Source organism: Canis lupus, chromosome 3, assembly GCF_011100685.1.
Source record: "Canis lupus familiaris isolate Mischka breed German Shepherd chromosome 3, alternate assembly UU_Cfam_GSD_1.0, whole genome shotgun sequence".
Classification (NCBI taxonomy): Eukaryota; Metazoa; Chordata; class Mammalia; order Carnivora; family Canidae; genus Canis; species Canis lupus.
Window position 1 is genome coordinate 56,097,656 of NC_049224.1, and position 23,767 is coordinate 56,121,422.

A 23,767-nucleotide genomic window follows, 5' to 3' on the forward strand; every position below is an offset into this window, starting at 1 on the left:
CTCCTTTGAAATCCAACAAAAAAACCCACAAGGAGAATGGAAGAGAGGGAACAGTTTGTCTTCAGTGAACAATGAAATGGCTAGAATCCCAAACTATAAATCATGGAACACACCTGCCAAAGGCCGTAAAACCTGGGCCAAAATGAGAGGGAAGGCTGCGAGCTGGCAAGTATCCCTCGGGCGCCGTGCTCGGTATAGATCTCCCTAGGACGACATGTGACAGTCCTCTGGGGCCTATTCAATGGTCCTCTGATTACAGAGGGCAGGTAAGCTGCCCTGAGAATGTCCCTGCAGAACTGCGGGCAGGTGGCACCAAAGGAGACATGGCATTTGTGGCCCTCCTGGCCGAGGGATGGCTGCCAGGGGTGAAGAAGTGGGAAGAAGGGGCAGCAGTTGCTGGATTATTACACAGTGAGCCAGTTGCGGAAGAGGCTTTTCTCTGAGTCACACCAGCCACTCAAATGCCAAGAGCTGAACAGACATGGGCAACAGAAATGAAAATGCGGTGCCAGAGTGTTGCACACAACAGATGTAAGCTGCCCTTCCTCATCCTCTGCCCACATTGTTGGCAAAGAGCTGCACTCAGAGCTCCAGCATAAAACCCGTGCATCAACACCAGGCAAGAGCCACACGAATGATGGTAATATCACAACACTATCCCCCAGGGAACACTGCCAACAAATAGGCTCTGTGTCCCTGAGAAAATTATAGTTATGGTGTCTGGCGGGAAAGTGGCTTTAAAACAAGGTTTGAGCTCAAAATGAGATCGTAAGTCAACAAAAGGAGAAGACAGTTGGAACATTCAGGGCAAAAAAAGCCTGCTGCAAAAAAAAACATATTACAAACAACAACAAAGTTAAAGAAAGTGACAGAAGACAGATGTGTACAGGCTGGAATGATGCGTCTACTATGTGGGGAAAGAGCACAGATGTGCACTGATTTTCAGGGGCAGCTGTGGACATGAAAGATGGAAAGGAAATAACCCAAGTTCATTTGTGAAAAGAACAGATCAAATGGCACAGAAAATAAAAGAGAGAAATATTCAGAGATAATAAAGGAGAATTTATTAATAACAAATAGTAATAATAAAAACCTTTCTTGGATAAAAGCTTTGGTCTGTAAGTCATAATGGCGTACTAATGTGCCAAGAAGATATGACCCAGTGCGACACAGCGTGCTTACAGTGCAGAACTTCATGGATAGAGAAGGAGCCCCCAGGCCTCTGAGCAGAAAGGGCAAATGGATACACAACAAAAACTCCCTGTTTGGCTGCACATATCCTCACAGTAGCATTCAGTGCATGAAGACAGTGGAACAGGGTCTGCACAGTTCAAAGGGAAAGAGAATCAGACCCAACTATCCGTTCTTCCTCTTGGTGTTCATCATGTAGAAAGGCATCAGGGAGATACAGATCAAAATGACAATGAGATACCACCTCACACCTCTCAGAATGGCTAAAATGAACAAGCCAGGAAACAACAGGTGTTGGTGAGGATGTGGAGAAAGGGGAACCCTCTTATACTGTTGATGGGAATGCAAACTGGTGCAGCCTTCTTGAAGTTCCTCAAAAAGTTAAAAATAGAGCTACTCTATGACCAGCAACTGCATTACTAGGTATTTATCCAGGGGAAACAAATGTAGTGATCCGAAGGGGCACCTGCACCCCAATGTTTATAGCAGCAGTGTCCACAATAGCCAGTCTATGGAAAGAGCCTAAATGTCCATTGACAGATAAATGGATAAAGATATGATACACACACACACACACACACACACACACACACACACACACACACACACTGGAATACTACTCAGCCATCAAAAAGAATATAAAATCATACAATTTGCAATGTGGATGGAATTAGAGGGTACTATGCTAAGCAAAATAAGTCAGCTAGAGAAAGACAAATACCATATGATCTCACTCATATGTGGAATTTAAGAAACAAAACAGATGAACAATGAGTGGGAATTATCAGAAAGGGAGACAGAACATGAAAGACTCCTAACTCTGGGAAATGAACTAGGGGTGGTGGAAGGGGAGGAGGGAGGGGGGTGGGGGTGACTAGGTGATGGGCACTGAGGTGGGCACTTGATGGGATGAGCACTGGGTGTTATTCTATATGTTGGCAAATTGAACGCCAATAAAAATTAAATTTATAAAAAAAACAGATGAACATAGGGGAAGGAGGGAAAATAAAGTAAGATGAAAACATGGAGGGAGACAAACCATAAGAGACTCTTAACTCTAGGAAACAAACTGAGGGTTGCTGGAGGGGAAGGGGTAGATGGGGTACCTGGGTGATGGGCATGAAGTAATGAGCACTGAGTGCCATATACAATTCATGAATCACCGAATTCTCCCCCTGAAACTAATAATGCACTATATGTTAATTGAATTTATAATAAAACATTAAAAATAAATTAAATGGATTTATCTTTGTGTATGGTGCAAGAGAGTGGCCTAGTTTCATTCTTCTGCATGTGGATGTCCAATTTTCCCAGCACCATTTATTGAAGAGACTGTCTTTCTTCCAGTGGATAGTCTTTCCTCCTTTATCGAATATTAGTTGACCATAAAGTTCAGGGTCCACTTCTGGGTTCTCTATTCTGTTCCATTGATCTATGTGTCTGTTTTTGTGCCAGTTCCACACTGTCTTGATGACCACAGCTTTGTAGTACAACCTGAAATCTGGCATTGTGATGCCCCCAGCTATGGTTTTCTTTTTTAAAATTCCCCTGGCTATTCGGGGTCTTTTCTGATTCCACACAAATCTTAAAATAATTTGTTCTAACTCTCTGAAGAAAGTCCATGGTATTTTGATAGGGATTGCATTAAACGTGTAAATTGCCCTGGGTAGCATTGACATTTTCACAATATTAATTCTGCCAATCCATGAGCATGGAATATTTTTCCATCTCTTTGTGTCTTCCTCAATTTCTTTCAGAAGTGTTCTAGAGTTTTTAAGGTATAGATCCTTTACCTCTTTGGTTAGGTTTATTCCTAGGTATCTTATGCTTTTGGGTGCAATTGTAAATGGGATTGACTCCTTAATTTCTCTTTCTTCAGTCTCATTGTTAGTGTATAGAAATGCCATTGATTTCTGGGCATTGATTTTGTATCCTGCCACGCTACCAAATTGCTGTATGAGTTCTAGCAATCTTGGGGTGGAGGCTTTTGGGTTTTCTATGTAGAGTATCATGTCATCGGCGAAGAGGGAGAGTTTGACTTCTTCTTTGCCAATTTGAATGCCTTTAATGTCTTTTTGTTGTCTGATTGCTGAGGCTAGGACTTCCAATACTATGTTGAATAGCAGTGGTGAGAGTGGACATCCCTGTCTCACTCTCTTTCACCATACGCAAAGATAAACTCAAAATGGATGAAAGATCTAAATGTGAGACAAGATTCCATCAAAATCCTAGAGGAGAACACAGGCAACACCCTTTTTGAACTCAGCCACAGTAACTTCTTGCAAGATACATCCACGAAGGCAAAAGAAACAAAAGCAAAAATGAACTATTGGGACTTCATCAAGATAAGAAGCTTTTGCACAACAAAGGATACAGTCAACAAAACTCAAAGACAACCTACAGAATGGGAGAAGATATTTGCAAATGATGTATCAGAAAGGGCTAGTTTCCAAGATCTATAAAGAACTTATTAAACTCAACACCAAAGAAACAAACAATCCAATCATGAAATGGGCAAAAGACATGAACAGAAACCTCACAGAGGAAGACATAGGCGTGGCCAACACGCACATGAGAAAATGCTCCGCATCACTTGCCATCAGGGAAATACAAATCAAAACCACAATGAGATACCACCTCACACCAGTGAGAATGGGGAAAATTAACAAGGCAGGAAACCACAAATGTTGGAGAGGATGCGGAGAAAAGGGAACCCTCTTACACTGTTGGTGGGAATGTGAACTGGTGCAGCCACTCTGGAAAACTGTGTGGAGGTTCCTCAAAGAGTTAAAAATAGACCTGCCCTACGACCCAGCAATTGCACTATTGGGGATTTACCCCAAAGATTCAGATGCAATGAAACGCCGGGACACCTGCACCCCGATGTTTCTAGCAGCAATGTCCACAATAGCCAAACTGTGGAAGGAGCCTCGGTGTCCATCGAAAGATGAATGGATAAAGAAGATGTGGTTTATGTATACAGTGGAATATTACTCAGCTATTAGAAACGACAAATACCCACCATTTGCTTCGACGTGGATGGAACTGGAGGGTATTATGCTGAGTGAAATAAGTCAATCGGAGAAGGACAAACAGTGTATGTTCTCATTCATTTGGGGAATATAAATAATAGTGAAAGGGAATATAAGGGAAGGGAGAAGAAATGTGTGGGAAATATCAGAAAGGGAGACAGAACATAAAGACTCCTAACTCTGGGAAATGAACTAGGGGTGGTGGAAGGGGAGGAGGGCGGGGGGTGGGGGTGAATGGGTGACGGGCACTGAGGGGGACACTTGATGGGATGAGCACTGGGTGTTATTCTGTATGTTGGTAAATTGAACACCAATAAAAAATTAACTTACTTAAAAAATAAATAAATAAAAATAAAAATAAATTAAATGGAAAAGAAAGGCAACAGAGAGGTAGTCAGAGAATATGTGTAAGTACATTGTGAAAATCCTGCAGGGCCAGGATGACTCACCATAAATGCACAGACACTGATGAAAAGACAGAAGATGAGTAATGAGTTAATTTATGTACAGGGTTAAGACTAATCAGTCAACAATCACATCTCAATACAGAACGTAGATATCAGAAATCCAGATGTCTCCTAAATGATCATGGAGGTAATTGGAGGTTTGTAGGGAGAGGGAGAACCAAATGGGCTTATGTCTTCATCCTTCTCAGCAGTAGGCCAATAGCTACTCTCCTGAGTCAAACCTTAAAAACAACCATCCAAATCTCCGTTGGCTTCTTCAGTTTTCTTCCTTAACATTACAGCGTTCTTTTGGGAATTAATTGTTATGGTGGGTAGAAAACCTCAGATGTTTAACAACTGCTTTGATTCTACCTTAGTTCCCTTTTTTCTAATATGCCTACTAAAACTATATTACAAAAAAAATAAATAAAAAAATAAAACTACATTACATTTTTAAATTAAGATTGCATGTACACAGAATTATTATCAAATATCAGTGTTATGCACACATTGATGATCAAATATTAGTGTTATGTAAAGTAGTTTGATTTTTAAAAAACTTTAATACTTTTTTGTTTCTTGAAGTCTTGGTCATGGGTATGATCATGGGTTTTTTTTTTTTTTTTTTTAGAGTGTACTCATCTTACTCTATAAAAAAAAAAAATAAGTAAAAAAAATCAGTATGGCTGTCTAGTTTAAAGTCCATAACAGTTTGGTGTTTTCAATGAAAAAAAAAAAAAAGAAATGAACAAGCAAACAACAACCCAAACCTTGTTTAGAAACGTCCTTTCAACCATTTAAAGGCTGTGTAAAAACAGGAGAGAAGTAAAGATAAAATGAATTTATTCTAAACTAGTTCGATCTTGGGTTATAAATTTTAGAAGGTTCCTCGTCCAAAAATCTTCATGCTTTATCCAATATAAAATAGATATCGATTATACTGACAAAAAATCCCCAATACAGTAAATTACCGGAAATTAATTACTGTCTCAGAGAGGAAGAAGGAAGGGAGGGTGGGGAGGAGGGAACTCCTTGTGTTATAAAAGATAAGTCAAAAAAAAAAAAAAAAACAAGTCACGGGGATAAAAGTCACGACAAGTCATGGCATGAGGAATACAGTCAGTAACATCGTAATGATGCTGTGTTGTGACCCGTGGTGACAGCACTTACTGCAGTGAGCACTGAATATCATATGGACTTGTCCAATCACTGTGTTGTATACCTGAAACCAATGTAATGGTGTATGTCATATAAACTTGAATTAAAGAAATAAAAGATAAATAAAAAATAAGAGGGGTTCAAGCCTAGGAAATGGCGTACTTACTGGCACAGCCACCTGTGAGATGCCCTGGTTGTGCTGCCGGACACTTGGCGGTTGGCTGTGACAGGTGCATAACTGCCGACATGCCACGTGACAGGTGCCTAACTCTCATTGCAGTGTTCTGTCAGCTGTGGTGTTGGAACCCAGCGAAGAAAGCAGGTGTGTCAGAGGCTGACAGCCAAAGGCCGACGCGTGCCTCTCAGTGAGATGATGTGCCGAGACCTTCCAGGGCCCCCTCTTATGAGACCTTGCCAGATGCCTGCGTGCAATAGTAAGTATGTAAAGGCCATGCTCCAGAGGAAATACTCATTCTGTTCCTCTCATCCTGGTGACTTTATTTCCCATAAAGCAGCACGTTTCTAATCTGTAGGTAGAGCAGATCGAGCAGAACTCAGAATTGTTTGAACAGCAACCAATATGATGTTGAATACATGATACAGTTCTAAGGAAAACCAATGTTAAGGAATGTCCACACAACTTAGCAAATGCATCTATTAGGTTTCCTAGTTTAAATTTGGATTTAAACTTCCTTCTGTCCTTCACTTGGCCACGATTTCTTCCACTTACAATTCAGGAGTATTCCTTATAGAAGTTAAGCTGAACTACTACTTTCTGGTTTACTTCGCCAATAATGCTTTTGGACCCATTCCAGTACGAGTAGAAGAGCTAAGTATTTTTAAGTATTCAAGTATCTGTTCTTGTGTATAATCTAAAACCAGCAAGGATGAAAACATAAATTATCATTGTTTTTTTTTTTAATGGTGATTTGGGCACTTCTTCAATTAATTGTAAGTAATAAGCTTAGTGTAATGTGTGTATATATATACACACACATATATATATCAGTATATATATATATATATACATACTGGAATACTACTCAGCCATCAAAAAAGGGAAATCTTGCCATTTGCAATGACATGGATGGAACTAGGGAGTATGATGCTCAGCGAAATAAATCAATCAGAGAAAGACAATTATCATATGATCTCACTCATATGTGGAATTTAAGAAACAAAACAGAGGAACATAGAGGAAGAGAGGAAAAAATAAGACAAGATGAAATCAGAGAGGGAGACAAACCATAAGAGACTCTTAATCATAGGGAACAAACTGAGGGTCACTGGACGGGAGGGGGTAGGGGGATGGGGTAACTGAGCGATGGGCATTAAGGAGGGCACGTGATGTGATGAGCACTGGGTGTTATATAAGACTGATGAATCACTGAACTCTGCCTCTGAAACCAATAATACATTACACGTTAATTAGTTGAATTTAAATTTAAAAAAAATAAAAAAAAAGAAAAAAGAAAATAAATAATAGTAATCTTAGTATGAAGTATATAAATATATACTAAGCTTAGAATAATATATAACCAAAAGCTAACATGCATGTCGGACTCCTCTGTATTTTCAGTGTACACAACAGAATATACGTTTGCACATATGCATGTGTTTTTCATGTGGAAGGGTGGGTGACAGCAATGAGTCGAGGGCTGGTCCTACAGCAAGTGAAAAATAAGGCAGCAGAATAGTGATGGGGTGTTCAGAGCTGGGAAGGCAGAGTAGGACCACCAGAGTAGACTCTTGGTCTGTCTCCTGCCTTGTTGTTCATGGTCTTTAATTATTTACCCGTAAAGTAATATTAAGACCCTTGGGTACCTCCTGAGCTTATGGGAAGAAAACAAAAATCAGAAATTAACTACGTTAATGTTGCTTGAAAAAAAAAAAAACCTTAGATATAAAATCCAAATTGTCAATAGTTTTCCTGGAGAAACTCATAAAACAAAGTAAAAAAAAACAGTTATAACTTTAAAAATAAAAGCATTTTTGAGCTATTTATTGAACATTTATGATGCGGAGCTCCTTGCATGCATTAAGTCCTTCAGTCTCCAGCAATTTGTGAGACAAATATCATCTCCATTTAGACAGAGGAACCCAAGACTTAGAGAATGTATGAGACTTGACCAAAGATCCGTAGCTGCCAGTTGGACGCCTTGGCTTGTTTGACCACAGGTCTGTCTGATTCCTGAGTCCCTGCTATTAGCTGCCTCTCTATGCTGATTCATGGACAATGTCAACATTTTTTTCCTGGGAATTCTTTGAGACCACATTTTCGAAATCTTGAGATTCCAAAAACTTGAGATCCCAAGTTTTGTCGTGTCCTGGAATTCAAGAATGCCTGTGGCATATGGCACAGTGTCATGCTTCAAAGCACTTATCTATCTGACTTTTATTAATTGTGGATGGTTGCATAGCAAGGCAATTAGGCTGTAAATTGCCTTCAAGGAGAAAGAAACTACAGGAGTACTGGAGCTTCCTCTAAGATAATCACAAAATAGCATGCGGAAATACAGCGTGGTTATTAAGGCGCAATGCAGTGCAGATGAAATTATAAACTCTTACAGCATGCAATGGAGAACAGGGTAAAATTATAAATTTTAGGGAGGGGGGAAACACAAGAAAAAAAGACAGTAATATCTCTTCTTTCCCCACCCCATTCCTTGGCTTGCCAAACATGTGGGTCATAGAAACAGAGAAGAGAGGGGAACGCCTCTGCTCCCAGCCCCGCCAGATCACCCTGAGCTGGGCCTCCATTTCTGCAGTAGCCTGGATCACACCGTCACCTTTGCTCAGTGGCCCTTGCTTGCTGAGATTTGGCCTCTCCCTTCGCAGTGTGATGTGGCATCCTCTTCTCCCCCTGACCATATCATAGAGCCAAGTGACACACTTGGCCTTCACCCACCCTCCCAACTCCTGCTCTGTCGCACCATTTCCCCAACACCATCGTGCACTCAGCACCAACGTTGCCCTCATTGCATCACAAGACACTGGATACCTTTTTTCCAGCACACACTACCTCCAGATCCATTCTTCCTTGGCGACAACCAACATCCCTGCCCATGACCTTTCTAACCTTCTATCCCTATCTCCTACCATTGTTCACTTCACTGACCCCTGCCCCATCACCTTGGCATGGTGACCCCTTACACCAGCTCAAACATGACCTTCAGAATTAGCTTCCTGCTCTCCCTCCCCCACCCCCATCTCGCTGTAGCTAGGCTTGCCCTCCCTTCACCCCCTGCCTGGATCATCTGCTCACTTCCACCCTTGTATTACTTTTCAGGTGACATTATTTGGCTTTTGGTTCCCTGGCCTGAGCTACTGGGATTCACTGAAGGAAATAATATCACCATGCTGATTTAGACGTCCTTGGTATTCATACTGTCTGATTTACTTGGGCATCATATGTTTCTTCCTATTTCCTAAAAATCCCCTAAAAATCCACCATCCCATAGCAGCTCCGATTCCCTTTCTCTGGTGGTGCACTTGTCTTATTCCACTGAGACTATCGAGGCCTATATGTCCTCCAACTTTCACCTCCTCTTCATCTCACTTCTGCACCGCCCCCATCGACTCCCCAGACTGGAAATGCATGGTCTTCACTATAGACCTGACCCCTGCATTATTGAAGGGGTCTGAAGACAAGAAAGGCCAAGGCCACCTGTGCTGTGATCTTTATTCCCTCTCAAGCCTCCATTTGTAGATAAAAGTTCAAACTGGAGCCTTAGGCTTAAGTAAAACTCATTCTCTTTGGAGGAATGAGTTTTGCTGGACTTCATTTTGACAACTTTGATATGCAGTGGATGGAGGGCGGGTAGAAGAGATGTCCTGAACACCTCGCAGTCCGGCCTGTGTCTCCCCTCCATTCCCGGCTTCCCCCCACTGCAGACTTTGACCTCTCCCTTGAATTCTTCTGCTGTATCTTGCCACTGATGGTCTTCTTGTTCCTGAAAGACCACGACAAACCCTGCTTTCTCCAATAATCTTTCTTAGCTGTATTGATCTCTGGAAGATAATACAACATGGTGGCTAAGCTAACTCACTTGAGTTCTAATCCCAGTTGTTCCAATCTTTCCTTAGTTACTTAATCTCTGGCAGCCTCAGTTTCCTCCTCTGTAAAATGGGAGTAGTCATTGTCTCTACCTCATAGGATTGTTCTGAGAAATAATACCTATAAAGTGCTTAGCAACAATGCCAGGCACATGCTAAAGGCTCAACAACATTAGTTATTTTTAATGCCATCCCTTTATTTCCTATTATAGCTTTAAGATAGGATAAAATGTAACGGAGCAATTTGTGCTGTATCTTGTGTTCCACAGGGGTGTGTACTTGTAGGGGGTAGGTTCGCAGTAGCCCTGGACTTTTCTCCACATAGGCCACCGGAAGTGCTTATCATAGTGACTTACCCATAGAGATGCTTTCCAAATATGTCAGACTGGGATTTTCCTCATATTGCTGTTAAAAGTCTACTTGTCTTGGTTTCTTTCTTTTTTCTTTTGTTTTAAGATTTATTTTAGAGAGAGAGAGAGAGAGCATGGAAACAGGGGGGAGGGGCAGAGGGAGAGAAATATAAGTAGGGTGCAGGCTGAGTGCAGAGTCTGATGCAGGGCTCCGTCTCATGTCCCTGAGATCATGACCTTAGCCAAAACCAAGAGTCAGATGCTCAACTGACTGAGCCACTCAGGTATCCCTACCTGTCTTGGTTTAAATAGAAATGTAGTGTTTGATTTTAGATTTTTTTAAATTATAGCTCTAGGTTTTTAGGTTTCCTGAGTTCTAGTGAAGAATTCTTATTTTTGGTCAAAGTACTGAGATGAAGATGGTTGAGGGAGGGGAGGCACCCAGGTGTGCACTGTGACGGCAATGCCAAGATCTGCCCATCCACTTGCCAGGGTTATCTGGAATGCAGTCGCTTCTCTGCAGTTCTTGGTCTCCCTCTTGGTTCCAGCTCCATATCTGCCTCGTTAGGTCTCCGCCTCCTGCACATACGTTGGACTTCAGAAGAGACTATAGCGCCCCCTGCCTCTCCTCTCCCTGTAACCTGCTCAGCTTCCAGTGACCCATGCTGCCTGACCTCGCTGCAGCCCTCGGAAGCCCAGGGAGGCACAGGTCTGCCTTGCCAGCACCCCTTTCAGAATTGTATCATCTGTCCTGCAGCATCCAAGGGCATACACTCAGTCATTCATTCATTTATTCATTCAGTAAAGAGGATTTTACTGTGTACCAGGTGCTATGCTGTGCCCTGAGGGCAGAGACGATCTCTCTGCCTAGACATACAGTTTTCAGTGTCAGAGATACCATTTCCTTATTAATTCTTTCTGCAGTCATTCATCAAGTGCTACTGTGTTTTATTTATTTTTTTAAGATTTTATTTATTTATTCATGACAGACAGAGAGAGAGAGAGAGAGAGGCAGAGACACAGGCAGAGGGAGAAGCAGGCTCCATGCAGGGAGCCTGATGTGGGACTCGATCCCAGGTCTCCAGGATCACACCCCAGATAAACCACTGAGCCACCAGGGCTGCCTGCTACTGTGTCTTAGATGTTATGATACAAAATGGAAAAGACCTCCTAGTCCAATGGGAGAGAAATATATACATAAACAAATGAGAACAGTAAAGCACCATCGGTGCCATGGTAGGATGCAGAAGGCAGTGGCCAATGCCACTGGGTGAGGAGAAGGTCAGGACAAGTTTCACAGAAGAGGATCCCTTGGGCAGAGTTCTGGAAGATCAGTGTCCATTCTCTAGGCCTATGTGGGGGAGGACACAGGAGACTCTGGGTGAAGAGACCAGTTGGAGAAAGGTAGAGGGTGTCAAATGGAGTCATATGTTGGGAAGAACTACCAGAAATACCATGGGATTAGAACATAGGTTCAAGGTTATGACAAAAGAGAAAGCTTGAGAATTTAGTTATAGAGGATATTAGGACTCCATGTTAATGAGTTTAGATTTTATCCAACAAGGAGACGACACAGTCAGATTTTATTTTGGTTTATTTACTCTGACAGCTATATGGAGACATTGGGTAACTACAAGGGTGCAAGCTGGAAGTCTGGGGAAGGGACTATGGCAATATCTAGCAGAGAGAGTGTGGCAGTAGATGCTCACAATGTTTCAGATATCCTGCCTAAGCAGGATGACATTTGGAGCTGGGAGCTAAGGGACAGGGATGAGATGTGCTTGTAAGTGTTTAACAACCAGCTTTGGGGGAGGAGTGTTGAGAAGGGTAGTTACTATTTCTTAGCCGTATTGATTTCTGTGGTGTAAGTACTCCCACCATGGCCAACTTCAGGTGGCCACTGTGATATGGTTGAATGCAGAGTTGGGGACAGATACTAACAATTTTACTGACCTGAGAGCCAGTGAGAGGTGGGGTCAGCACTCCAGTGGACAGAGAGGAATCACAATGATTTTCTGGTTTCTGCCTTGGGGTAATTGGGAGAAAGTGATGCCATTAACTTGGGGAATACAGGAAAAGGAGGATACTTGGGATGGGACAGGAAGCAGAAATAATGTGTTTAGATGATAATATTTTAAAACTTGAAGTACCAGGAAGAGATTTCTGATAAGCAGTAGATATAATTAGGTCTGGAGCCCCAGAGAGAGGTTCAGGCTAGACAGAGAAATTAGACTAGATAAAATAGACCTGATAAACTAGACTAGAGAAGCTAGATTGACAAACTAAACTGATAAACTATGCCAGGTAAACTAAACCAGATAATCTAGACTAAACTAGACCTGGTATACCAGACTGATAAACTAGACCATATAATCTAGACAGATAAACTAGACTAGATAAACTAGGCCAGTAAACTAAACTAGGTAAACTAGAATAATAAACTAGGCCAGGTAAACTAGACAGATAAACAGACTAGATAAACTATGCAGATAAAGTCGACCAGATAATCTAGATAGATAAGCTAGACTACATAAACTACACAGATAAACTAGACCTGATAAACTAGTCCAGATAAACTAGATAAACTAGACCCAATAAACTAGACTGATAAACTAGAGTTGATCAATTCAATTAGAAAAACTAGACCAGATAAACCAGGATAGATAAACTAGACCAATAGACTAGATCTGATAAACCAGACCAGGTGAAGTAGACCAGGTAAGTTAGATAGCTCAGAGTTGCTTGTTACACCTACAAGGTCATCCAAGGGAAAGGTCAGAGCAAGAAAGGAAAGTAGCCAAGTGCGATGCCAGAGGGGTAGCAACAGCACGTAATGCACTGTAAATGAGTGGTGGTTGGAAAGGACCAGGTGAGGGTCCTCACATGAGAGGAGAGTCTTCTTCCAGAAGTGAGGGATTGAGGTTGCCATATGTCCTAGAATGGCCATGTAAGAACACAGAAGGGAGACTTTGTATCTGTCACTAGGGGGGCAGACCATGGGTGGCCTTTCCCAAAGAGCATTTAGTGGGGAACTGTGAGCAGAAGCCAGACGGCGTTTGGTTGGAAAGTGCCTGGGAAGCAAGAAACGGAAGCCATCGTCTCAGGCTGATGTGGCATTTACAGTAGCCGTCTTCCGTGGGGCCTCTGGGGCCTTCACAGCTCATTTAGCATGTCCTACCCACAGCACCCCCTGCAGCCCCCTTTCAGCTACCCGGGCTTCTACCCTCAGAGAAGGCTGGAAAGAATCCAATATGCTCAAGTTCTTGATTGAGCTCCAAATGAGCTTGCCGGATCTTCAGTACTTGTGGGCGGGATGGGAGCCAGCCTCAGCCCAGCAGCCACACTCAGGGGTGGATTCTGAGAGGCCTGGGATTCCAGCAGGGCTCTAGGAGATCTTAGAGGCTGCCTCGCCGCTGAAGCCCATTCGGGTGTGGCAGGAGGCATATGCTGGCAAGACCAAATGGAAATATCCAGCCCAGATGGCTTGGGGCAGAGACCTGGCATGGCACCAAGGTCTAGAGTTATGGCAGGGATATGACTGGAGTTAAGACAGGACATGAACAAGTAAGGAACCGAGATGCAGTTGCTGTAAACAGCCTCAGGTTCCCAGAGCTGGCTGGCTTCTATTGTGTAGGGCAGGCTGGCCCAGAGGCCTAGAAGGAAGACCTCTAGAAGAAAGATCTTTTCATTTTCTAGAAAAGCCAGAGATGTGACATTTCTCAAATCCAGCACAGTGAGAGAGGTGGAGGATGGGTCGGGACCCTTGCACAGGCCCACAGCCCCTTCAGGAGGTTGCCATAGGTACCTGACCACTCTCTGCACGGTAGATGATGCCGCACCTGATCAGGCTAAGCCAGTGTTGTAGTTTGGGGGCATGTCTAGGTTCAGGAGAAGGCAGTCACCTGAAACCAGACTAGTTCTTGCCTAAGAACCGTGTCTAATGATGTCATGCTCCAGGCACTTCTCCAAAGGAACCCACAGGAGTCCCAAGAGAGGAATTGATCCAAGCTGTGGTACCTGGCAGCCTGGCAGATAGAGCCTGAATCCCAGACCACTTCTCAGGCACACCTGCTAACTAACCTGCTCTGTACTCAGCAGGAGCACTTGCAGGATTGGGAATGCAGCCAGCCAAGGTCACAGGGCTGACCTTCCAACAAATGGGCAGGCAGCCAGAGGGAGCAGATGGCTCTCACGCAGCTCACCCAGCCACTTGGGCAGCTTCGTCACCAAGACTGAACACTGCCCATCACCTTTAGACTCCCCAGGCTGCCTTGGAAGGAGTCAGAGCCCCATCTAGTTTAAGCCTCAGTCTTAACTGAGGAACATCTGGCTACCAGTGGACCTAACAGTAATGAGAAACCACATTCATGGTTGCTTCTAGGGCATCAGGATGCTGTGTGGGCTTATATGGACCTCAGATCATCCCCAGCCTGAACAATTCAGCCAGACAGGTGTGCTCCATTTCCTACATGGGAATCTGTGTCCCAGTAAGTGCAGAAACATTCCAGCTATGGCCTCATTCTTAACAGCATGGCTACCCTAAAATAGCCTACCTCCTCAATGCCTCAGTTGCACTAATAAAAACCTGAGTTTGACCCAGTTTGTATTTTAATTTTGAGGCTATCCATTGCACATTCATATCTTTCCTTTGTTGACCTATAAGGGACCAATGACCAGACAGGGTGTTCAAATAGGTCCTTTTAAATCATCATGAGAGATCTGTGTGGGTAGATATATACACATCTGGGTAGATACCATGTTCACATGTGTGCATGTGTGTACATGCACACATACCCTGCCTTGTGACAACAATAGGCCACTTGTAAGTATTTATAAGATGCAACCAGGCAAGTAAAATTAGAAGTAGATAAGGAATGAGAAAGGAAAACAAACAAGGCTAGTACGTGATCATGTCTTGAATTGTATACTCCTCTTACATAGGGGCACAGATTTGGCTCTAAACTCGCCAACAAAATAGCAACCTTGAAAAAGCAGCCTGGTTAGTGACACAGTTCAGCACTCATTGGATAGGAAACAGACTAATTATTCAGAATAAAGTATGATGATTCCTGAGGCCAAGGCCAGAAAGAAATCCTCCTGCAGGCTTCTTCCAGAAGACACCACATGCGGTAAAGACTTTGGCAGGGTTCACACAGAGAGCACAGATGCTGCTTCTTATTCTCCTCTCTTGACTGGCGACATCCTAGCACACATGGTCTTTCAGTAAAATAACGGAAGTCAGGAGCCTCTCTCTGTGCTGCCTTGGTTTAATACAGTGGTACGCTTGGAGGTAGAGGTTCTCAAACTTTGCTACACATTTCAGGCCCCTGGAGAGCTTAAAAAATTTCTAGTGCCAGGCTGCACTCCGTAAGTCAGAATATCTGGGGAGAGGACCCAGGGCATTGAGATTAACAAATAATAATACAGGTGCTTCTAACAGGCAGTGAAGTTTGAGAGTTGCTGCTTTACTTGATATTGAACCCCCACATATTGGTTGTTAAAATATGAACATACTTGGGGCACCTGGGTGGCTCAGTTGGTTAAGCATATGACTCTTGATTTTGGCTCAGGTCATGATCTCAGAGCCTTGTTGAGCTCTGCCCTGGGCATGGAGCCTGCTTAAGATTCTCTCTCTCTCTCTCTCTCTCTCTCTCTCTCTCAAAAAAAAAAAAAAAATTGAACATACTTCCCAAATGGTTGCTAAATAGCCTCTGCCTGAATACCATGACTATCTCCCAGCTTTTGGGACCCTGGTGAGCCTGACCTCCTCATAACATAGCAATGAAGGAAGGAATACTTGGGAGTATGGTGTGACAACAGGACCCCACTCCAGGGCGACAGCCAGCGTCTGTTCTGGTTGGTGGCACCCTTGTTGTGCACGTTGTTAACTATTTCGGATAGCATCTCTGCCTATAATAATGGATAAACTATTCATTTGCCAGTGAATCCATACATTTTCTTCCTTCTTTCGAACATACAGCAGTATATTCAAAATACTGTGCTGCCAACTGGAAGAAAATGTTTATGTATCAACTGGGGGGGGGGGGCGGTGAGCTTGACATGCCCCGTGGAGATTGTATCCAACAGGGAAGCATGTATGTGTGGCAGGTCATCCAGCTCCACTTAGAGATGAGCTGAGGAGCATCCACGGGCAGAGCCCGGGCCAATAGTCCTGGCCTACCAATCGCATCTGTGCGGGATTTGAATGCAAACTCATTATGTGTGTCCTTCACCAAGAACATCCTCTACCATGGAAATTATGGGTTCACCCCTGTTGTTTTCAGGAATGTACTGATGCCACCACACCCCAGCAAGCAGCTAGACCCTATGAAGCTCATGAGCCACCCAGGAGGACTCCAGGAGGTATTCTGGAGAACCAGGGTATCAGTAAGCATGCTATTGGTATGGCCTCGGGCCGAGAGGGCCACCTAAGTGGCACCGTTATAAATTCCTCCACCTAAGTGGAGACTCAATCTGATTCTTCTGGTGTATCCCTGCAAGTGCTTCAACCAGGAGGACCTGTAACCAGGATCCTCCAAAATAATGAGGCCCCCGATCCCATGACCTTCTGAATCTAGCAGTTCCCTCGAAAGGAGTCCAGTCTCTCTTCTGTCATACCTGGTGCTATGAGGTCCTCTGTGTCCCTGTGGACCTAAGTGTGTTATCAAAGAGGAACTGGGATTCTACCCACATCATGCCTCCCTCACTTCAGAATCACCCTGGGACATATCGAGGCCTTCCTGCAGGTTCCTCTTCTAAAGGAGAGATCTAAGGTGCATCGTCTTTGGCCGGAGGCCATGAACTGGGGGCCGCGCCCAGGAGGAAGCTAGAGCCAGCCCCACCTCTCACTTCCTCTCAGACCGTTCTCCGCTAGCTGTCAGGGGCACTCACGTGTGTGAAAGCACCGAGCATTTGGTGTAAATGTCCAACCAAATTTTCATACTCACCTGATGAAGGCACTAACATTACCCGCACTTCCTAGGCAGGGAATCTGAGGCTCAGAGAGCTCAGTGATTAGTCTGGGTGGCAGAGCTAAGATCCAAACTTAGATTTGTTTGGCTTCAAGGTACCTATTTCCTCTTTTCTTCTTGGATCACTTGCTTCTTCAGGCCCAGGTTTAGTGGACTTGCTCTGATTATCTGCTGCCACTGGCCACGTTGGCCTCACCTCCAGATCCTTCAAATGCATTCTCTCATTTCCCCACTCCTGCTTTCTCCCCTAGAGCTGATATGCCTCTGGCTGAGCCATATTAACCACCCCCAGAACCCCTACCAGATGGTGGAAGCCCAAAACATTGGACACCTCCTACTCATATAAACACTTAACCTCACGTCTCCCCAAACCAGGGCTTTGCAAAATAATTTACACATTTTATGTCATTCATTCAAATTTCCATTCTTTGCTGCTAAAGTACCAGATAGTTGTGAAATTTATCTGCATCTGTAGATATATTATATACGTTATTTATGTTTTCACTGTCAGCTGTTTTAAAGGAGGAAAAAAGATACATTTGTTGACTTGCATCAACCTTGGAAGACTACTGTCAGAAAGCTCTTATTATTGAGATACTTGTTTGTATTTTCTTTCTTTCTTCTCTTTGCAGAAGTGAAACCAGAGAAGAAGACAAAAGCCAGTGAGCAGGGACCCCAGATCCTTGATGTCCAAAGAGTCTACATTCAGACGAGGGAAGAGAAGCGCATTAACCTGACCATTGGTAGCAGAGCCTATTTGCTGCCCAACACATCTGTGATTATTAAATGTCCAGTACGACGATTCCAGAAATCTCTGATCCAGTGGGAGAAGGATGGCCGTTGTCTGCAGAACTCCAAACGGCTTGGCATCACCAAGTCGGGCTCACTAAAAATCCACAGCCTTGCAGCCCCTGATATCGGCACATACCGGTGCATCGCCGGCCCTGCACAGGAAACTGTGGTTCTCAAGCTTATTGGCACTGACAACCGGCTCATTGCACCTCCAGCCCTCAGAGAGCACACGAGGGAATATCCTGGGATGGACCACAGTGAGACCAATGGCTTGGGAGCCACATGGCAGAAAATGAGGCAAATATGGGGTAACAAAAATGAGCTTCATCCGGATGATGGCCAAATCGATAACCAGCCTTTCTTGAGAGCTCTCTTGGGCGCCTGTAACAATATTGGGGGAAATACCAACTCCTGGGAGTTTAAGAACAAGCAGTTTGAGGCAGCAGTCAAGCAGGGAGCATACAGCATGGACACGGCCCAGTTTGATGAACTGATAAGAAACATGAGTCAGCTCATGGAAACCAGGGAGGTCAGTGATGATCTTGCATCCCAGGTGATCTATCAGCTGGTGGCAGAGTTAGCCAAGGTGCCCCCAGCACACAGCCAATGGAGGGGTGTCCAGGAAGGGGTGCCTCCTGCTGCTCATCTAAGGGGTGAAACGAGAAGTATGCCTCAAAGCTCGAATGTGGAAAACTCAGGCAAGCTGACATTCAAGCTGAAGGGACCTGTTCTCATGAGACAAAGCCAGCCCACCTCGATGTCATTTAATAAAACAATAAATTCAAGGATTGGAGATACAGTCTACATTACAAAAAGGACGGAGGTCATCAATATACTGTGTGAGCTCGTTACCCCCAGTCAGGCCACGTATACATGGACCAAGGATGGGGCGTTGTTACAGCCCTCAGAAAAGTAAGTAAAATAAGAATACAGTGTTCACTGTGTCATACCTTCTTAATGGGCATTCCAGTTTTCTTGACAAGATTTTCAAATTCCTTCTCCTGAGAATGTGTTTCCAACAGGAGTCTTTAGGAAAGAGACTAAAAAAAATGTTAGGGTGTGTTTTTCACATACACACTGGAATTTTAAAAATTAAACCATACCATCCCCATCATTACCAAGACTGGGTACAGACAGAATGAGTTTAAGCGTGTATAGCCTCTCTCTTTGTAGGGCACTTAACATTTAAAAACAAAATCCATATAAGGCCCCAAAAAAGTAATCATCCTGGCAGTAATCCCACGCCACGTAGGAACTGCAAATCAGAATTTATTTACAGTGCCCTTCTATAGCTAGGAGATATGGTATCTCCTTGGCGTTCACGTCAGTCCTGCGAGCTGGCAGGGTGGGGGTTAGTAGTTGTCTGATGAGGTCACTGAATCCCAAGACTAATCCATGGCCATCCAGAACCTGGGACCCTTGTCCTGAACACCACCAAGGATGCTTGGATATCATACAAATAATAGCCTTAGTGAAAAGATTGAGGATCAGAAGTAATTTTCTGTATCATGCAATTTGTTATGTTATGAAAAGTAAGGATCAAAGTTTTTGAGATGTTCAAAACCAAATATTAAATCATATTTTTTATTACGAGCTCCATGTCAGTACAAAGACATCACATTTCATTCATTTCACATAAAATAACAGGGATTAACAAATTCATTTTTGCATTCTTCAATATCTGCACATCTTGCTGTTTGTGCACACAGGACAGGAGATGCTTTGCTTTCTTTTAATTTGCATTCAGAGAGTCCAAGCTGCTTCTAGGGATTACTAAGAGAAATAGAACAGCAGATGTTAAATTGCTTTGCAGACCATATTGTACTTTAAAAATGCAAATTTTATTTTTATCATGTCTTTTAGTGCATTTGAGCTTACTGTGTGAAGCAGCAGAAGAAATCTAGGTAAAACTCGATTTTTTATTATAAATGATTAGGTTGTATCTTAGAGTGAAAAGGTAGAACAAATCTAACTTTTTCGTTTTTTGTCCTGGAACACTGAACACAGGAGTGTAAAGAAGTTTTCCAAGTGGAATAAACCTTCCAGATCAACTAGCTTAGCAGTTTGCAAATCTTTTGGCCTTAGGACCCTTTTGAATCTAAAAATCTTTAAAGGCTTCTCCAAGAAGCCTAAAGAGCTTTCGTTAATGTGTGTTATAGCTATCGATATTTACCATATTAGAAATGAACACATAGAATATTTAAAATATCTGTTTATTAATGCATGTAGAAATAACAGAATCCCATTACATGTTCATATAAATAACAATTTTTGAAAAGCAATATTTAAAGAAAATTACTAACAATGGCACTGTTTTATATCTTTGCAAAGCTCTTTAATGTCTGACTTAATAAAACACAGCTGGATCCTCATAAATGCTTCTCCATTAAATCTGTTGTGATATGTTGTTTTAATTAACGTTTATAGAGAAAATTTGGCCTCATACAGATATGTTAGTTGGAAAAAGGACATTCTCATAGCCTTTGCAGATAATTATGGCAATTCTTTACAACTACTCTAAAAGTAAACAAGCAGTAGCTTCTTAAAAGTTGCCTGGAATGTGGAATCTAAAACCATATTCATGAAATTTTGTTACTCCCTTACAATGTGATATTGGCTTATCTTGCACTTTCGATGGATCTTCTACCTACACATGTGTTTATATCACACATTGGTCATTTGGAAAATATTAGCTCACCGCATTATACCATCTCCCCAGTGTTGGCACATTTCCTTAGGCAATGTAAAGAATACACATACTCTGCAATATTGCGACCCAACTCATCAGAAAAGTCTGAGTTTTGGCAAACTGCCAAGCTTACAATGGAGGATACCAATTTTCCAAAATTTTAACTTTCACTTGAAAGTTCGAATTTGGTCACTGGCAATAAACACTGTCAATCGTTTTCCTTGAATTGGTTAGCTCATTTTAGTTATCATTATTATTTTTTAGAATAGCTGTCACATACCCAAGCCTGAATAATTATAGTTTGTTAGCTATTCTTTCAAGTAAAAATGGTATTCCATGGGGGAAAAAAGCAGCTAATTCAGCTAGCAAGTCAAACATGCTACAGGACTGCTTTGTGTGTACTTCTCATTTCATATACAGAATATGAAAAATATACATACTTGGGGGTTGAGATTTAGGAAAACTAGTTAAGTCTCACTGCCTCATTAAGGACATTCTTAAGGGAAACTGGCATTTTTGTTTTTATGGGAAGAGTGTGGCAGTCAAGAACACAGTGACTACTCGTACATCCTGGTGCCAGGATTGTACCTGCCACTGCTTTTGCTATCCAAGCAGAGATCAACACAGCAAGAAAGGCAATTAATGGCTTCTCATTATTATGAAAATCGTTTTGACTTCAAGAACCTCTGGAGTCCATGGACCGCCCTTGGAGGACCGCTCAGCAATTTTCACTTCATAAGTTGTCAGGAAGCAGAGGCTGAGCAAGTTGAAGTAATCGATTCAACTGTGGCCATATAAGTATGGCAGGGATGTGATAGAGCATGGCCAGTTTAAGTAAATATTTGTTGAGTTGATTTTAAGTAGTTTGACTTGATCATGTGGAATTAACTTTAGCTTCTGACCCTGAGATTCCTGGAGGTCTCAGGAAGAAAGGTTTTGATATAGTACATCTGGCTCAAATGTGTTTCTGCATACTTTAAGGATCAAACATTTGATACCAAAGCAATTACATATGGCTATTAAAAATTTTGTTTTTTGTATTTTTTTTATAGATTTTATTTATTTATTCATGAGAGACCCAGAGAGAGAGAGCGAGAGAGAGAGAGGCAGAGACATAGGCAGAGGGAGAAGCAGGTTCTCCACAGGGACTTGATCCCAGAATCCCTGAATCATGACCTAAGCCAAAGGCAGACACTCAATCACTGAGCCATCCAGGTGCCCCAAAAGTTTTTAGGTTGTTAAGAGAATTTAAAAAATAAGATCCATTCTTATTTCCATTTTCTTCTTTAATCTTACCTAATTAATTTGTTCCCCTTACATTTTATTTTCTTTATGTAACACAGGTTCTCACCTTTAGATATATTTTTCTGAATCTCACATGTCTTTTCAATCAAAGTAACTAAGAAATGGAATTAAGAGAGCTTCTAATTTATTTATTTATTTATTTATGATAGTCACACAGAGAGAGAGAGAGAGAAAGAGAGGCAGAGACACAGGCAGAGGGAGAAGCAGGCTCCATGCACCGGGAGCCCGACGTGGGATTCGATCCCCGGTCTCCAGGATTGCGCCCTGGGCCAAAGGCAGGCGCCAAACCACTGGGATCCCAAGAGAGCTTCTATCCAATGAAAGGAAAGTGTGTAGGGGTGTAGGCGTTTGGATGCCAACTGGGTAAGAAATCTCAGCCAGGAAGGGCAGATTGTAGGTAGATTCACTGGGGCTGATGCCTGTGAATCAGCTTCATCAAGACCAAGGTTGTACAGCAGAGACCAAGGTCACACCCCCCTATAGAACCCTACCTACTGTTCTCCAGTCCAGGGACCGACACAGACTAGATACCAGGTGGCTTCTCCAGCAGTAAGATTCACATGTGCCAACCATTTCCAATCTCAATGATTTCTCACTGTGCTGTAGAGACCTACAAAATAAAGAGATTGAGGATTCCTAATTCATATAAACATATATATGAAATAATGGAAGAAAACATTTTCCTGTATTTATTTTTATTTTATTTGTGTTTATTTTTCAAATGTGGTTACTCGTTATATTCTTCTTTTTTTTATTTTTATTTTTTTAAGATTTTATTTATTTATTTGAGAGAGAGAGAGAGAGAGAGAGAGAGGCAGAGACACAGGCAGAGGGAGAAGCAAGCTCCATGCAGGGAGCCTGACGTGGGACTCGATCCCGGGTCTCCAGGATCACACCCTGGGCTGAAGGCGGCGCTAAACCGCTGAGCCATCCAGGCTGCCCTATATTCTTTTTTTTAATAATAAATTTATTTTTTATTGGTGTTCAATTTGCCAACATACAGAATAACACCCAGTGCTCATCCCGTCAAGTGCCCCCCTCAGTGCCCATCACCCAGTCACCCCCACCTCCCACCCTCCTCCCCTTCCACCACCCCTAGTTTGTTTCCCAGAGTTAGGAGTCTTCATGTTCTGTCTCCCTTTCTGATATTTCCTACCCATTTCTTCTCCCTTCCCTTATATTCCCTTTCACTATTATTTATATTCCCCAAATGAATGAGACCATATAATGTTTGTCCTTCTCCGATTGACTTACTTCACTCAGCATAATACCCTCCAGTTCCATCCACATTGAAGCAAATGGTGGGTATTTGTCATTTCTAATGGCTGAGTAATATTCCATTGTATACATAAACCACATCTTCTTTATCCATTCATCTTTCGATGGACACTGAGGCTCCTTCCACAGTTTGGCTATTGTGGACATTGCTGCTAGAAACATCGGAGTGCAGGTGTCCCGGCGTTTCATTGCATCTGTATCTTTGGGGTAAATCCCCAGCAGTGCAATTGCTGGGTCGTAGGGCAGGTCTATTTTTAACTCTGAGGAACCTCCACACAGTTTTCCAGAGTGGCTGCACCAGTTCACATTCCCACCGACAGTGCAGGAAGGTTCCCTTTTCTCCGCATCCTCTCCAACATTTGTGGTTTCCTGCCTTGTTAATTTGCCCCATTCTCAGTGGTGTGAGGTGGTATCTCATTGTGGTTTTGATTTGTATTTCCCTGATGGCAAGTAATGCAGAGCATTTTCTCATGTGCGTGTTGGCCACGTCTATGTCTTC

At 42.8% G+C, this 23,767-nt stretch overlaps 1 protein-coding gene and 1 long non-coding RNA gene across 3 annotated transcripts in view; one reads left to right on the forward strand and one right to left on the reverse strand.

Annotated features, from left to right (window-relative positions):
* The window catches only part of ADAMTSL3 (ADAMTS like 3), a 337,319-nt gene that overhangs the window by 255,337 nt on the left and 58,215 nt on the right, over positions 1 to 23,767 (forward strand). For both annotated transcript variants that reach the window (XM_038532980.1, XM_038532981.1), the window contains exons 20-21: positions 6,108 to 6,261; positions 17,837 to 18,908. In XM_038532980.1, the coding sequence (XP_038388908.1) occupies positions 6,108 to 6,261; positions 17,837 to 18,908 (1,226 nt within the window). The remainder of the gene's footprint in view (positions 1 to 6,107; positions 6,262 to 17,836; positions 18,909 to 23,767) is intronic.
* LOC119871216 lies at positions 19,542 to 22,602 on the reverse strand. The gene is made up of 2 exons (XR_005357102.1): positions 22,482 to 22,602; positions 19,542 to 19,769 (listed from the first exon to the last, which is right to left on the reverse strand). It is a non-coding gene; the product is annotated as an uncharacterized LOC119871216 (long non-coding RNA).